The following is a 15,853-nucleotide window of genomic DNA, read 5'->3' as shown; positions in this document are numbered from 1 at the left end:
GTCAATTTTGCTAGTATTTTGATAGGTATATAGGCACATGTGTTTAAGTTAATAAGTGCCAAGAGGCCTATCTTGATCTTAGCTAATAGGAGTGGTTTTTAAAGTAATAATGCAATTCCCAGTTGTAAATTTAACATTGCACGGACATCTTTCGTTCACTTCTAATGATGCTCTTTACTACTGTTCAAGCATTAGCATATCCTCGCGTGTGTTTTCTGGCGGGGATATATATGTTATGATTCATAATTCAACAAACTATTATCCGTGCAAATGAGGACAAGCTTAGTTTCCTTGATAGTTTTTTTTCAAATTGTGATTCTGTTTCTACCAGATTGCTTTACTGCATAGCATAGTGGTTGCGGCTGGTCTGTATACGTGTAAAATACATTGTCTCTAGGCATAAATAAAAAGCGTCGGTCACTTTCAGATTGGCATGTGCACGATCGGTTAAAAAAGCATAGTTTTCAATAATTAATTGAGTCAGCTGATCATCAATTCCACATAAGGATCGTAATGCAGTCAGGCACCGCAAATGTCTGTGGTTTAGGCACAACTATAGTTAAGCGTTCTTCTTATCCATGAATTAGGTTAAGTCCCTTTTTCTAATTTGATTGGCCCGAATGGTAGCTAATTTCAAGGATCGCTATTATAGCATTTCGCAAGCGAATGTTCTACTTAGAAAAAAATGTCTTTGATTTACAAAACTTACTGAAAGGCCATAAAAACTAGAACACCGCACGAACACGACGAGTTTCAGCAAGTCGAGCTAAAATGTGTTAATGTAGTCGGCTAGAGTTCTACCAACGTGTTAGCAGTAGTATACGTTTGCTACTTCCAGAATTTTAGATGTAGTGGTTATTTTTACTCATACCGAGAGGAGAGGAGATCACCAGATCAGCTAAACATCCCTATTCTTTTTTATTCTAAGTACCACCTGTCCAATCAACTCAATGCAATCCTATGCATTTGCTAGAATGGACCTTATATTATAATAAATATTAGTAGACTGAAAAAAATCGAATTTGGAATGTCACCTCCTCTTGTTAAACACCGTTTTAGCCGAAAATATTAGTACAATAATTATTGCCTTCCAAGAGTACGATTAATAGGGCACCCTAAGAGAATGAAGGTTATCCAGTCGCGTTTACAGCCAACGCCGGGGCCTCCAGACTGCCTGAACCAATAGTCAATGGCGATCTGTAGTCAGAAAGTAACGGCCACAGGGGGACAAGCGCTCCGCCTAGACGTTCATAGACTATTTCCATGTGATCGTAAAAATGACATGGTCATTGTTTTAGTTTCGGGTACTTACTGCTGTTTCGGCTATTGCCACTGTGATTTGAATATTGACGTCGTGGTGTGCCTCCGCCTTCTCGTCCATGTACACAGCTCTGAAAGTTGTTTGCAAAATGAACGCGCGCAACCGTTACGGAGCAGACGATGACGAGCCTTCTCGTTATGGGAACGATATATATAAGCCAGAACGAAAGGAAAGTACGTAGAACTCGGAAACGCGCCTCTTGTCATTGGCAGAAGTTAACTATGACATTGATAATTTACAGCTCGATTTTACTGCTTCACCTCCCAGTTTGAATCGTTATGTGTTTCTACGACGAGAAACGCACGTTGAATAAGCATTAACAAAATATCATACCATATGTAATTATAGTGACACTGCAAGAGAGAGGGCAGGAAGGTGGCGTAAGGGAAAACGTATTTAATAAAACTGCAAGAAGTATTACTTAGTTGGGCTTTGTCGATGATACGGATGCAGTAAGCAGACGCCCTGACGCATACGACGTGTTATAAACTATCATGTTTTCGACGTGTGGCAAATAGCTATTATGAATAGACAAAGGGTGCAGCGAAGATTACTGTTTTCGTTGCTGATGTGGACTTAGCATTTTTTCTTATATGTATAAAGTAGACTTCGCAGTAACGGTTAACTAATGTTTGTTAAGTGCGTCTTCCGATTAAATGCTCATTTGAACAACGGAAATAAAAGGGGTAAGAGATAACACTTGATGGTCTAAAGGGGTTGCAGATCCGCTACTCAGATATAACAACAACAGGAAAAGCCCCATTTGTGTAAACATTATTATCTCCTTGCGAACAGACTCCGCCTACTGCTCGTTCATCTAGACAGGCTCGATTGCTCTACGATTGTGTTAGTACGGGTAGTTCAGTTTGCCATTACTAATCCGAATTGATCCGAAAGAACCGAATCCGGCTTTTATTAACGTAACAGTATATTATCTGTAGTTCATAAATGTGCAGTTATTGTAATAGGCAGCAAAAGCTTTTCGATCGATTCAAAAAGTTAGAGTTGCTTGTTTTGAAGTTAATTTCGCGAAAAGAAGCTATCGGTCCCTTGTGTTAGGGATTAACAATTTACTTTCGTTATAACCTTTAACCCCTTACGCGACACATATTTTGAAATCTTATTAACTTACCCTATTTTTGTCTGAATCGTAGACCCAAATGGTACTTTACTCATACACAACAGTTTAGCTATTTAGGTTGACTGTGTTGAATTTTCTTTACAGACTTCTTCTGTGACCAACTGGGCGTTCAACATCGGCCTCTGCCTTCCGTACCTCCGGTCGGAGGAATACCCGACGAATTGTGGGTGACGGCCAACTCCTCATGGACATCCAAGGAAAATCTCCTCGATGACAACGATCCTACAAGTTCAGCCGACTCAGATGTGTTTGTTGCATTATACGACTTCCAAGCTGGGGGGGACAACCAGCTCGCGCTTGCCAAAGGAGATCAGGTAAAACTCAGAGCAAATATTCATAAAAATATAGATATAGCCGCAATTTTACGCAGCTCATGTATGTACATAACGTTTATGATGTGAGAAAATTATTTGCAGACGGATATCTGACTTTGGATTAATGGCATTCGAAAGTCATCAAAAGCTTATCGTAAATATCTGGATTAAACTAGGCAAATCGATTCGGCAAGAAGGCATCTTCATAGAAAGTAGAACCTTTTTAAATGCAGTTTGGCAATAGCAGCTTTTAAAAGCATATTGCTCCGTTGGTGGAGACCCTGACGAACCGACCTAGTAATTGGCGTACCAAACTTTTAGCGTACCAAACAGGTCCAGTTAAGTAAGCTAGAGAGAACAAAAACAAAATATTCCCGCTCTATAATCATACTGTTTGATCCACAATCCTCAGTCACTTTTCGTGAATTTTGTTTACCTTGGAGACAGAGACAGCTGGTATCGCGCATTCAGTAATCGAGGGTTTAAGTGTCTTTGTTTCCAGTATTGCTTGATTATCGCATTATCTATGGCTTGGAAAAAAAGAGCGTAAAATTGACAGGGTTTTATTCGATTTCGTCACACATGAGCCTAAGTCCATTTACACACGGAAAAAAGCTATAAATGCCACAGTTAATTCACCACACGGTTGATACAACGGCATTTCACGTGGAACATTCAACTGTTTTCAAGAAAGGTGGTCTCATACCCTTCTCTTGCTATTAGAACGTAACTTTACGACTGCATTCTGCACGTACGCAGCCTGATAGCAAATGTGCACGGCGCACGTTTCACTCTCGCACCGATCTTCTGTGCAACATATGATTCGAAATTTTCGGTGCATAACGCTGCGTCAATGTAGGCTACAATGAGTTCAGGAAAGACAAACCCATAATAAAATTAGGTTTTCGGAAAACTTTGTGGGCTGAAGAGTTAGAGGCAACTAAGACGGTCAATTATGAAAACTGAGAGTTGCATCTATATTCCCTGGGTGATTAACAACTTAAAGTATCGGTCGAAGTGAAATACCTTTAATTAGTTATCTCTATGTATATCCTTGCTTACTTGAAAACGACTAGTAGTATTCTAGTAGTTATAGAATGCAGCTTACATTAGATCGCGGACGTAACACAGTTATTAACACAGCAATAATAATTAATAACTTCATCTTAAGTTAACAGTTTTATTCAGCAATCAAATTAAGTTGAGTATCTTAATTGGGAATGATGTTAGCAGCAAATTTGCAAACCATTAAAGTGCATGTTAACAAAGTAAAGATTAACCGAACCTATTTTTATTTCAGATCAAGGTTCTCTCTTACAACAAAACAAATGAATGGTGTGAGGCTCAATCACGTACAGGACAGGTAGGCTGGGTCCCTGCCAACTATATTACTCCTGCAAACTCTCTGGAAAAACATTCATGGTACCATGGTCCGATCTCCCGGAACGCCGCTGAGTATTTGCTGTCATCAGGCATTAATGGCAGTTTTCTGGTTCGTGAAAGCGAGTCGAGTCCAGGGCAGAGGTCGATCTCACTTCGATGTGAAGGCCGCGTTTACCATTACAGGTTCGTGTAGCATATGATGAAGTCACTGTGCGCCATTCAACTAGTTGTTTACAGTTCTTTTATTCCCAGAAATACCTTTTCTCATCAGAACTACCAACAATTCGTCATTCAACAATTATCTTGAACTTTCAGAAAACAATAGGAGAAAGAAAAGGGGATTTGTTAGGCCTCATGTTGCTTATTTCATTAAATGAATATTCGAGCCAGGATATATTGTAATTTTATGCCGCTGTCTGCATAAGAAATTGGTTTATGTTCGAAATTTTCGAAAAGGGGTAGAGGCATGGGGTTGAACTGCAAGTCATGTGTTCCTGCCAAGCAGCTATACCACTTTGCTTCTGTCCTTTCATGTGCTTTTCAAGTAATCTATAGATATATGATAACTATTAGATTTTGCTAGCATTTAAATCGTTCAATGCCTGTGACCTAGCTCCTGACACGCATGTGTGAGACAAATGCTTCTATAAGGTAAGGTTGTTTTTATTTAGGCAACATTAAAACGATTGTAATATAGCATCGTAAAGTGAACGCCAAGAGCGGATATTTTTGACTTTAAAAATATTTTTTGTTTTAGAGATACAAATCTTTTTTCAAGTGGTAATCTCTATTTGTGTCTGTACAAAATCCAAATCTAAATGTATATATCCAAATCATTAAACATAGCTAGGCACTCGAAATACTGTCGACACCCCCTAATGAACAATGGTTTCAGCTTTTAGACTTAACATGTTTGCAAAAAGTCCCTCAATGGGGACTCGAGACCTTCTTATATAAGTTTACACGGTGCCAACATCATCGTTAACTCTCTTGATGCTTCTGCGAGGTGTGGACCTTCTCGTCCGTCTGTTTACGACCATTGCAGTGTCCACACTTCCTATTTGGTGCATCGTAGCAGCTGATCTCACCGAAAAAGCCTTCAACTTAATCTTTTTTTTTTAGCAAGTCTCAGAATAGCTGGTACTCCTCGTAGTAAGAGCATCCACGTATTGTCGATGGACCAATGACTTGCAGTGAAGTACTAACCGAGGTCATTTCCAGTTAAGTTCGATGGGTCAATGCGTAACCTATTCCACCAGTGACACAGATACAAACTCAACGATTTTTGTCGAGTAGACTTGCATGCATGGGAATTACGTAAAGACCGGATTGAATTATAATAACTTATACAGATATTGTGCTATTACAGTGCTTTATAAATCCTCGCAAAGACTACATATAACTAGGTAACGGTGAGGGGCTTATAATAGCAATAATAATGCGGTTATTTTTGTGCCGCTGGGTCAGTTTGAGCATGAAAAAGAAGAAGTGAATAAGAACACCAGTTTAGTTAGTCTATACTTAATAACTTCATTGTTGTCAACTGATAGAAATTTAAAGTAATTTTTACCTTCAGAATAGCATAGCGGCATGACTACACTCCAACTCTTTACTTGACGAAATTCAAATGTACATATTAGCAAAAAAAAAAACAGGAGATTGCTAGATCAGGTTTAATGATAAGCAGTATTCGTCGCAGAATTGTTGCGAAGCTTTTTTCACTACGATATTTCGAGACGAGCATGTTGTAAACCTTGGAACAAAGCTAGACAATTTAGATACCGTACCGCAATTCAAGTGAAAAGTTGGCGAAACGATAATCCGATAACAAGCGAAGCTACGTATATACCAGTTAATTGTTCAACAACATTTTTATATACTAGCATACTACTTCCGTAATAGCAAAAGCTCCAAGTATTGATCATTTATAAAAACTGTTTACAGTAGTCAGCTCTAAATGGCCGCAAACGTTTTGATTGTGGCTGCACTAGCTGGATACGGACGCGTAGGATTTTCGAATTTACACCCCGCATTGCCTCTATATTTTTTTTTTATCTTCATAGCCTAAAATACCGTACTTTTTGTAAACACTCTTGCTTCCTTCAGTCTGGTATTTTTTTTCTTTTTTTTTTGCGGTTTTGCTGTTGACACTGTTACGTTTTTCCTTCAGCCTAGTAAAAATATTGGTGGGCGGCACTGTGCATCTCTCCTTTGTGTTATTGAAGTAACATGAGCTTCTGGGTATCGCAGTTATTCCCAACTCAACAATCCACATTTAGATTTTTATTGACATGTCTATATGTACTTCATGAATAAAGTGCACTGTTTAGTAAACTGAGCTATGTTTTGAAATGTACTCTGCACTACTTGCAGATCGTTCCAGGCTGGATCGATGTATAATCGATCCTACTTTTCCGTCTGGTAGACGATTATTTCCTTCCCATATTTATTATAATTTTATAAGCGTTGTTTTGAAGATAAAGACTTAAGCTCCACGAAATACTTCAGATATTTGTTCCTAATCGAGTGCGAGATGTACACAACGAATCTCAGTGCTTGTAGGTATCTTATGTCAATTACGCCTCATTTGTAAGGTTATATTTGTTTAGTGGATCCGCTCTCGGTTATGGCCAGGATTTATGCTTCAACCTTTTTCAAACTTTCTAGGATTAACGTGTCAGACGAGGACGTAACTGGAAGCAGTTGTACCGGGGGAAGTAATCGAGGAAAGGTGTATGTCACATCAGAGTGCCGTTTCAACACTCTCGCAGAGCTCGTTCATCATCATTCGCTCGTGGCTGATGGACTGATTACGCAACTACTTTATCCTGCTCCAAAAAGGAACAAACCAGCTGGTTCGTTGTACAGTTTGATTTTTGATTAAAATTAACAGTTAAATCTAATCGCCAGTTCGATTGTAACGTGATTTTTAAAAAGTAGAAGCGAGGTTATTAATTGAAATGTCGCTTTTTTTTTCTAAGTCCTCCGGGAGGAATATAAAAACTATGTTAGAATGCTCGCAGTATTCTAATTAGCAATGAAAAAAATCTAAAAGTAGAAGAGTATTGATAAATGCATTTATTTTTTTGGGATGGTTCGGAAGTTCGGTGCTCTTCAAAGCCAAACACTGAATACATTTCGAGGCAGGGGATTAGGTAACACATGCGTCGAATTTTTCCAAGACTGCGCCATATGCGCTACGATACATGTCACACGTCTAGGTCGTTTCTGTGAAAAATAGGATAGCCTTAGTATTTCATTCTTACCTTGTTTTATTCAGTGATTAAAAATTAAGCAAAAATAGAAAAAATATAATGAATTATAGTAAGAATTATAATTAGTTAGTAAAAATCAGTTCGGTAAGTCAAGTTTATCTTGTAACTATTAAATATTTCAGCTTACGAACCAGTCAGCGAAACGAGCAGTTTAATTTAACATAATTGTTATACACATATGGTCCTGCAACATGCAACTTAGATATAAAGCATATTTCCATGTGAGGATGTATTTTTAAGTTATTTTTCAGCAAACACGATACGAATGTTTAGACAATATTTTGCATTCATAATGTTCTTTTGATTATACCACATGACCTATTTTTGCTATGTTTTTATAATATCTCAGTTACGGCGGATGTGAAGGCAGTGTGAAGCGGATGCAACACCTATATGGCTATCGACCTGCTGACTTATTTTTTAAATGACTACATTTTTGAGGCATAATCTACTTAGTAACCTTTTGTAACCTATGCTCCTTGAAACAGTAAGTATCGTTTTGTTGAAGCACTTGCTTACTCCCTTTTCAGCTCCCTTTTTTACTATTCAATAAAATTATGGCTCGAAAAGTAGTTATCATAGATGTTCTTCATACGAACATTGGTCCACGCGTCACGGATAAGAAACAGCATTTTTGTACGATAAATCGAATTTCCTTTAATCATAGCCGTGGCTAACAGGGTATTAGGTAACATATATCTTGCAGTATAAATGGTACAACTTTGTTAATGCACCTTTGCAATATTGATTTCGAAACACTTAAAGGGCAACGGGTGCCAGAGACAGCCCTGGCAAAATATTTGTCAATTTTTTAACCATTGTTTGAAAGAACGTCGATGAACTTAGTTACGATAAGGCGATGCCTGTAAAATGCTCGCTAAGCTATTATTTCTAACCTATTTTGTTTATTTGTGAGATGGGGAGACGTATGTAATTTGCAATATTTACGTGTTACTCTAGCTTGTTGGCCTTTCGTTGCGAAAAATTTATGTTAGACATATGCTTTCTGACGTGACGCTTTTTAAAATCCTAACGCTCCTGATGATGTACGGAGTGCAAGCGGTTAATAAGAGAGCAGCTGGATCCTTTTTCACGTATCAGTGATATCTGATGTTGTAATAAGCCAAGTGAGAATTTCAAGCAAATGAGCACTTGCGGCTCTTGCTCCGTCCCAATCGAAGAGCATCGGGAGACCGTCCGCCTTTCTTTATCAGTATCTGTCAACTGGATTTCTCCGTCTTACAGATAAACGAGGCAGCATACTAAGATTTTCTAAGAGTAACAAGCGTAACTGTTTGTAAGTAGTAGAAAATGTTTTAACCACAAAAGACATACTATTAGGTGAAAAAACATATGAACTTTGTTAACATATTGTCATGGGAAAAACATAGGAGACTATGGCTGTGAGATGTAATTTGCATTTGGATGAGTTACATACAGTTCTACGATAATATAGGTGATATACGAACAAATAAATATCACAGTCGCGAAGCTGAATGTGTACGCTTATATATATATGTATATATATTAGTTCATTGTGACCCGGACGAATAGGAGACGGGTTTGTCAAACGAAAGTGATGCGTCGATAAACTGCCGTCCTGGCTTTTGCGAGGGTGAATTTTGCTCAATTTCTCTGACTTCTACCCGTAAAGTCCAAGCATTTTCAAAGACTACATTATTATTTCTAGACACTTCCGTCCAAAAGTTTTAAACATTCAATATCTCTTTTAGAGAGCTTCTTAGTTTGTCCCAAAAATTGAAAAGTTGTGAATACTAAAAATATGTAGTGTTATTATAGATTTGTTGTGATGACAAGGAACAACGGAACCATACAATACGCTATTTTTTTAGCATGCGCTTCTCTGCTATTTTTCGTATTTTTTTTTCCAAAAAACCCGATTCTTGTACTGTGTTTTAAAGTATACCGGGCCGAATCTGATCGTTCATTTCTCTAGCTAATATACTTGTCAGAAATATGCCTTTTTACCTGTATCTTTTGCTTGCTTATGACGAATCTTTGCAGTGTTCGCGTTATCTCCAGAGCCGGACGAATGGGAAATTGACCGAACTGATATTGTAATGAAACACAAGCTCGGAGGTGGCCAGTACGGTGATGTATATGAAGCTACGTGGAAGAGGCACAATATTACAGTAGCGGTTAAGACGCTCAAAGAAGACACTATGGCATTGAATGACTTCATGGAAGAGGCAACTCTCATGAAAGAAATGCGCCACCCAAACCTTGTTCAACTGATGGGAGTTTGTACGCGAGAGCCTCCATTTTTCATCATCACCGAATTCATGCCGCACGGCAACCTTCTAGAGTACCTACGGGGGTCATCGCCGGAGAGTATGGACGCCGTCGTTCTCATGCATATGGCCACACAGGTAGCGTCCGCTATGGCCTACCTTGAAAGCTGCAATTTTATTCACCGTGATTTAGCGGCGCGAAATTGTCTAGTGGGCGAAAACCATTTAATCAAGGTGGCTGACTTTGGCCTTGCTCGCCTGATGCGGGACGACGACACATACACAGCCCATGCGGGCGCGAAATTCCCTATTAAGTGGACAGCGCCCGAAGGTCTGGCATTCAACAAGTTCTCAACGAAGAGCGACGTATGGGCGTTTGGTATTCTACTTTGGGAAATCGCGACATACGGTATGTCACCGTATCCGGGAGTAGACCTCTCGGAAGTTTATCGTATGCTCGAGTCAGGTTATCGTATGGGTTGTCCTGCAGGATGTCCGTCAAGTGTCTATGAGCTAATGCGCAAGTGTTGGTCATGGAACGCAGCCGACCGACCAAGTTTTCGTGAGATTCTCGAAATGCTTGAGCATATGTTCCAACATTCGTCAATCCAAGAAGAAGTCGAGCGTCAGTTAGAGAACCAGCAAACCACTTCTACTAGTTTCGAATTTGAAGATTTGCCGCCACCGCCCGCAAACATCGCCCCGATGCCGCTCACGCCAAAGAAAGAGTCGCCCGTTGCCAAAATGGGCATCATACTTCCAAGTGCTAACGCCCCATCGAAGGGAGGCAGCGTACAGATGCGTGGTAAAACGAACAAAGCAAAGCAAGCTCCGGCACCACCTAAACGGACGAGTTCATTTCGTGACAGCTCGTGTGTGCCAGATGAAGGAACGACGCCGTCAACGGAGAATTTTGGCAGTCTGGAGAAGGTGTGCGAGAACGATGAAGAGGAACCGGTGCGATTACGGGTCCAGCAGCAGCAACAGCAGCAAATGCAACAGCAACATGCACAACAGCAAACGCTTGGCGGACTTAAATTAAGCGCTGCGCCGAGGAGGGTCAACGAACAGCAGGTGCAGATAGCGGCTTTGGAGGTTCAGAATGTGAAGAAGGCCATTAACCGTTATGGTACCTTGCCGAAGAATGCCCGCATTGGCGCGTATCTTGAATCTTTACGCCAGCATGGATTGCACACGGGTGTGCCGAACGGCGCGGCACCGCCGCCGCCAACGAAATCTGGTGACATGGTTCATTATTCGGTGTCGCGGCAGGCCCCGCCGCCAGCAGCAGCAAATATTCACGATGTCACGAATAGCAGCAATGTTTGTAACTTTGCGACTGATGACAACAACCTGGCAACGCCGTTCTTCCTACGACAGAAGTCCGACCTGACCCACAACAAGGGCGGAGGCATTACAGAGGAGCTGAATCAAAAATGGAAACGCGATTCTCGGCCCGAAGAGCTCACGACGTCAGTGACAACAACGATTAGTGGCGCCGGCGGCAGTAGCGGTAGTGGTGGTGTTGTGGGTGGTCTGAGCTCGTTTGGTTCGTCGTTCCTTAGAAGGTCGATCAAGAAGTCGCCTTCCAAGGCAAGCGAGCTGCCCCGCAAAAGTGGAAGCGTGGACCACCTAGACTCGATGCGCGAAGAGACTAGCGTCAGTGTAAGTTTTACGAGCACCAGCACCGGGAAAGGTGGAGATGGCAACAGCAGCTCGAAGGATAAGGAAAGCAAAAAGAAAGAAAAGAAAGACAAAAAAGATCGAGAAAAGGAGGAAAGAAAACGTAAAGACAAAGAACAGGATAACAGCAGTAAAACGGAACGAGAGCGGAATAGAAGCGGACATGTGGCCGCTAGCAATCCCCAGGTTCAAAGGCAGATGGATGAAGCGGGAACCACAGTACCGCCCCTCTTTACGGAGCTTTTTGAGAGCATTAAGGCAAAGGCTGCCAAAAAGTCCGCTGAAGGAGGCACAAATGCGCTCGTGCAGCTTAAGGCGCTTAATCAAGAGAATAGCTCACCGAAACTGCACGTGCGCAATGGGAATGCGGCGGCTAGCAATGGGACTGGAGCTGCCGGAATCGGATCTGGAATCGAGCGTGAGGTTGAGCGGCGAACGTCATCAGGAAATTCATCAGGTGAAGAGGAAAAACGACAAAGCGCGGGGAGTATCTCGAGCCTCAAGAAGCTCTGGGAGGGAACAACAAGCAACAACCAAGTCAATGTTAACGCCAATAGTCCCAATGTGATGAACCCTAACAACAGTCTCCACGCGAGTCCCAACTCAACTAGTGTAGCCGCTAGTTCCCCTCTCAGTAGTCAAATCAGTCCGGGAAGTAACCAAAAAGGCACAGGGCAACAGCTCGGAGGTGGGCGGCCTGAAACCCTAAAGACAGGCAAGCCTCCGACAGACGTCAAAGGTAAAGGCCGCACTCCGGAAGGGGCGCCTGCACTAAGTACTCAGAGCCAGGGGACGGAAAAGCCCGTCATCCCAACCAAGCCCTCCCTCATCAAGAGCAAGTCCATGGGTAAGCTTGCAGATATCTAATAATAATAATAATAATAATAATAATAACCGTAGTAATAATAAATTCTTTGACAAAATCGCGAGACTTGTAAGCTTCTTTATGTCAGTAAATTGCCATAATAGATGATGTACGAATATGACTATGAAGTAACTATTGCAGGGCTCATTATGATCTAATGAATACCGTTGAAGGATATTGGTTTATTGTAGAAAATGAAAGTAGTTTGAAAGTCAATGCATGTTGTTAGCAAGCTTCGTTAGATAGTTACTCACTGTGACAGTTCTAGGAATCGGCTCTGTGGGCGGTGGTAAAAAACTCGCGCCTAAGCCACCCCTTCCGGCTAGTAAGCCTGCTCCCCTTGTGGCCGGCGATCGAGAAAGCGTGGCTAACACCAAGTCCTCGATTATCGAGACATCTGCAGCCATCACCCAGACTGTGGGCACGCTCAAAAGCTCCACCACCCTCACCTCTTCTCACATTATACAGCTTTCCGATAAGGTGAGCAGATTCTAAAAATGAGCCATATAAGTATGATAGACGTACACTGAGCAAGATATCAACTGTTGAAATTGTATATGGTTTTAATAAGAAAGGATGAAGTAACCAAGCGTTTCGAATTGTGTGAAAATCAGAATATTTTTATGTTACGTCTAGACGGTTCATTATGAGAGCTTAGTTGAGTATTGTCGATGAAATCACAAACCAAACATTTCTGCGGTACACCAAGCAAATTATACATAGACAATGACGTAGTTACGTTACTATTATCCATTCCACAGGTGCAACTCTTGCACACGACCTGCTCAGCATACTCGGAGACCATTCCACCTGCTGGACGCTTCAAGTTCCGTGAACTCATGAGCCGATTGGAAACTCAAGGAAACTCCCTGCGCGGAACAACTAATAATAACGTTAGTCAAACAGCAAAAACCCTCGACGAACTGCATAACACAGTCCGAGACCTTGTCAACCTCGTACAGCGATGAGTTGAGGTTTGACATGTGATCTCGCCTTGGGGCCATAAGTCATACATACAATTGCTATCCCCTGTTGATGTTTCAGCAACAGCTAAATTGTGACTGGCCGCAGAGTTTTCTGACCTCTCCGATACAATAATTCGACGAAAAGCGAAAGAAACGAAAGACAGCAGCAAAAGCCAAGGTCGAGGGAAGCTACGCAGCGGGCAAACTCGATTTGCCATAACTAAGCTCTTTGCGAGAACCCCTCCTTTGCCCTCTTTGCATATAGATTATAATCGAAGAGCGGTGTTCTGCAAATAATGATAGTACTTGGGACAGACAAGATTTTTGCTACGCCGAGTCGGCAGAGGCGGGCGGCTTTTACGCGTTCTAGTCGCATTGTGTAAATAGAAAGAAACTCCATAACGAATAATGAATGAATTTATACCTATGAAAAAAACAGTAATAACAAATCAACAAGATATAATGAGAATGTCCATAATAAGAAAAAAAAAGTATGGACTGAGGAGATACGATAAAGAATCTTACGCAGTACGTCTAAATAACAATGATTTTTATTTACAAAATCAAGATAAAAATAAGGAGGGTACCCTATTGGTCACGAGACACGGTATTAAAACAATTTAAAAACAATCGAAAAAGACAAACACGCAAAATACGATAATAACAAAATAATAAATACTTTTAACCATAAATAACACTTGGTGCCCTTGTGCACAATCCATGTGTATCCTAATGTATCAAGTTCTCCAGAGTCGTAACAATCTACTTTGATTTATGGTCCAAAATGACCTCACACAGAACAGGACCCAGACGCTTTAATGTGGCGATTGACGACGCCCTTCTGCAATGAACTATATTATCTGATAAACCCTACAACAATTACAGTAATATACAATTGTATTGAAAATCGTAATGAGCGTACTAATAGAAATTAATTGAGTGATGGTGTTTGTGACTCCGCAACGCAAATACTGATATCCTTCTCTTAAAAGCAAATGACGCGAACAGTTTACGGTCACAGTCGATTGCCCCTCACTGAAGACAGCGGATTCCGTCGAGGGAGGGATTCCGAATGAACAGCTGCAGGATTCTGTTCGGCTCAGATGCCCTTTTTATAATGGGCTTTTTGCCATACCGCGATTGCGCGCGCAAGCGATGTTTCAATTTCTAGAGTTCGAGCTACACAATTAACATGGTTAGATACTAAGTAGCATGTTTCTGCTGGTAGTTTCTTATCATGTGTCTGTTCAAATAATGAACAGATTGTGGAATCTTACCGTACACTATATAATAATAGGTAATAACTGTTGGTGAGTAATCATTGGTATAGTTGTCATCCAACCTGACCATAATATCAATGACCCTCAATACATACTGGTGAAAAACAAGCAAAATATATAAACCAGTGATCTACTAAAGAAAGCTGCTATCCTGAATTGAGTTACATCGAGTTCCCGCTATTCGACGGATTGACACCGATCTAATTCATATGTATTCGATTTATGTTCTCATCATGTCAATACGAAAAGGGTGTTATCTATATCATTATTGTCTTAACTTCTGCTTTAAGCTCTCTGACTGCCTAATGGTTGCTTTGTATAACAAAGCCATCGGTACGCCAATATCTGGCCATCCACTATCTTAGTTTTCCGTCTTCCAAATCATTCATGATAGATAAATTAACATTGACCTTGGTCTCAAACTATACGACATGATTTGAACTTCGTACGCGCTTAAGCCATCCCCGTTATATTATCATAAATTATAAATGTACTACTCTCGCATAGCCGTGTTTTTCTGATTAGCTATATCTGTAAGACGGTTCTCTGCAATGGCGTATATAGTCCGGTTAATGTTTCCTGATTCCAGAACCATATCGCATCTTGAATTCAAAGTCTCCGAGTTCAAAACTTTTTTTTCTCACAAGACGGTGCTACTACATCCAATCGTGTTGAAACAAGCGAATTGTCGTCTCCATTACAAATATAGAAAACAATTTAGTAGCCAACATAGCGTGGAATCTAAAGATTTTATTTACTTCTTATGGGAGAGACAGATCCAATGGTTTTACTGATGGCGATCGGCAACATATCGGCAGATAATCACCATAACAAACTATCCGTAGACATGTTACTACTTGTCATTCAAGCTCCGGCAGGTGGTGTCGGAAAGCAGCTCAAGGGCCACTTGGAATAGGCAAACGGGAACCTCTATTCCAATCGCAGAAAATACATACAGGTTGCTAGATATCTATCTATAGCAGAATGTAAACTGACCACGGATGGCCTAGTATCCAACAGCGCGCTAGTTCGCTGTTTGGCTATACTGTACATTGTGTACGTGGCTGATAGCCGTTCTAGAACCAGCCTGAATCCACTATTGACTATTAATAACAATAACCAATGAAATAATATATTACTAACCATAATAAAACAGCAGCAAAATAGTATAGCAAAAAGAGAACCGGGCAACACAGACATTTGGGTACGTTTAGATTGTCTGCTGACGAAAATAACGTAAACAAACAAAATAGGAAATATTTAGCTTTAGCGTCATCAATAAAGCTTGTTGTTTCAACTTGTAAAAGATTGGAGCCCATCTGATCTAGAAGTCGTGACAGGTTTCTAGCTAAAAAGTGACCTTGTGGCGTTTGT

The 15,853-nt window shown here is 40.8% G+C and overlaps 3 protein-coding genes across 7 annotated transcripts in view; 1 reads left to right on the top strand and 2 right to left on the bottom strand.

Moving 5' to 3' along the window:
* The window catches only part of LOC111243122 (delta-sarcoglycan-like), a 33,902-nt gene extending 31,390 nt beyond the window's left edge, over nt 1-2,512 (bottom strand). For both annotated transcript variants that reach the window (XM_086978003.1, XM_086978004.1), the window contains exons 1-2: nt 2,454-2,512; nt 1,313-1,391 (exon numbers count right to left, since the gene is read on the bottom strand). In XM_086978003.1, the coding sequence (XP_086834129.1) occupies nt 1,313-1,391; nt 2,454-2,497 (123 nt within the window). In that variant the 5' untranslated portion in view covers nt 2,498-2,512. The remainder of the gene's footprint in view (nt 1-1,312; nt 1,392-2,453) is intronic.
* Nucleotides 1-14,983, top strand: part of Abl (tyrosine-protein kinase Abl) — a 32,073-nt gene extending 17,090 nt beyond the window's left edge. The window contains exons 1-7 of one of the 4 annotated variants that reach the window (XM_086978001.1): nt 1,765-2,007; nt 2,547-2,776; nt 4,077-4,342; nt 6,827-7,014; nt 9,460-12,216; nt 12,497-12,714; nt 12,996-14,983. In XM_086978001.1, coding sequence (XP_086834127.1) covers nt 1,950-2,007; nt 2,547-2,776; nt 4,077-4,342; nt 6,827-7,014; nt 9,460-12,216; nt 12,497-12,714; nt 12,996-13,202 — 3,924 coding nt within the window. In that variant the 5' untranslated portion in view covers nt 1,765-1,949 and the 3' untranslated portion in view covers nt 13,203-14,983. Of the gene's footprint in view, nt 1-1,764; nt 2,008-2,546; nt 2,777-3,622; nt 3,765-4,076; nt 4,343-6,826; nt 7,015-9,459; nt 12,217-12,496; nt 12,715-12,995 lie in introns of those variants that run through there. The other 3 variants (XM_022788506.2, XM_022788516.2, XM_086978002.1) reach the window with 3 other exon arrangements.
* Nucleotides 7,215-15,853, bottom strand: part of LOC111243261 (thymidine kinase, cytosolic-like) — a 20,292-nt gene continuing 11,653 nt past the window's right edge. The window contains exon 7 of the mRNA XM_022788537.2: nt 7,215-7,387. The gene's annotated coding sequence lies outside the window, so the exon portion shown is untranslated. The remainder of the gene's footprint in view (nt 7,388-15,853) is intronic.

This window comes from Varroa destructor, unplaced genomic scaffold (genome assembly GCF_002443255.2).
Source record: "Varroa destructor unplaced genomic scaffold, Vdes_3.0 BEIS01000001.1, whole genome shotgun sequence".
NCBI lineage: Eukaryota > Metazoa > Arthropoda > Arachnida > Mesostigmata > Varroidae > Varroa > Varroa destructor.
Note: the sequence above shows the minus strand (reverse complement) of the source record. Positions and strands in the feature narration are given on the sequence as shown.